At 55.6% G+C, this 1,188-nt stretch overlaps 1 protein-coding gene across 1 annotated transcript in view; it reads right to left on the minus strand.

Moving 5' to 3' along the window:
* Window positions 1-8: 8 nt before the first annotated feature.
* Window positions 9-1,188, minus strand: part of LOC104531206 (rho GTPase-activating protein 32) — a gene marked incomplete at both ends in the record, with an annotated part of 8,737 nt that continues 7,557 nt past the window's right edge. The window contains 2 exon segments of the mRNA XM_029086989.1: window positions 9-347; window positions 1,092-1,188. The exon segment at window positions 1,092-1,188 is cut by the window's right edge and continues 27 nt beyond it. Coding sequence (XP_028942822.1) covers window positions 9-347; window positions 1,092-1,188 — 436 coding nt within the window.

The raw sequence follows: 1,188 nt of genomic DNA on the forward strand, positions 1-1,188 counted from the left end.
AGCAGGGCTTCCTCCACAGAGGAGGCCAGCATGGAGGAAGACAGGAAGGCGTGATAATTGGAGTTGTTGATGGTGTCCGTGTTGTTTGAGTGCATGGCAGCAGCAATTTTGCTCTCCAGCGTTCTCACAGGCGGGACGGGGGGTGTAAAGCTGTAGGAGGGGTGAGTAGGGACGGACTCGGACCGCAGGTGCAGCGGGGGAGCCCTCGAGGTCTCCCGAGGCTTTTCCAAATGGCTCTGGTGGCCCGTGGGCACAGAAGAGGAGCAGCGGGTGGTAGAACTGGTTTCTGGGACAAACACAGGAGCAGGCTCAGGTGGCTTTTCAGGTGCAGTTGTGCCCCCCCATACCTATAGGGAAGAAACCAGGAGAAGTTAGAGGCGAGCATCTCCCCCCACAATCTGTAGTTAAAACATCACAGATCCTTGTACGGATTAGTTTGATGTAAGGTGTTTTTTTCTGTGCCTGGTTCCTGTTTGCTGCTTGCTGTAGGAGAGGAGAGGAGAGGTCTAGGTTCACAGCACCAGCAGCGTGGTGCCTCTGGGAGATTCCAGGGCCCCAGGGAGGTGTGAGGACTCCCTCTGCAAATATCAGAGCTGAGAGAGGGAGGAGGCGGCTGTCTCTATAGCAACAGGTTAGAACTTTTACACCAGTGGCCACAGCCTTGTGTTAGGTGGTCTGCTAATGAATGTACTTGTCTTAATGAAAATGTACCTGGATTTAAACTCCCCACGCCCTGGTGAGCAGCTCCGGTCGTGTAATACAGCGGAAATCCCTTCCTGAAACGTGGCTGTGGCGCTTAAGGCGCGTGTGCTTCACGGGCAGCGGGCAGTCTGGGTTCCTGAGTGAACGCTTCCATGTCTAACTCACACCAGCAATCTGACCTGCCTTATTCAAGAGGATGTTGGAAGCGGATATCGTCAGCCTCAGTGAAGAGAGGACACGAAAATCCTTACTTGTTCCTGAGCACTTCTAAACTGGCGTTCTCTGTGTCAGTCAAGGAGAGCAGGTCTATCGGGACGTTCCCTCGGGACATTCCGCGCCAGATTCCCAAGCACAGACTCTGCGCGAGGCTGGGGGGCGCGTCCACGTACCTGACTGGAAGCACTCGATGCTTTGGTGGAGACCGCTGGCACTTGTCCCATCGCTGACTGGTGATCCTGCCTCTGCGGCGGGGCCGGCTGGCTGGTC

The sequence above is a fragment of the Antrostomus carolinensis genome, unplaced genomic scaffold, assembly GCF_000700745.2.
Source record: "Antrostomus carolinensis isolate BGI_N321 unplaced genomic scaffold, ASM70074v2 scaffold40509, whole genome shotgun sequence".
NCBI lineage: Eukaryota > Metazoa > Chordata > Aves > Caprimulgiformes > Caprimulgidae > Antrostomus > Antrostomus carolinensis.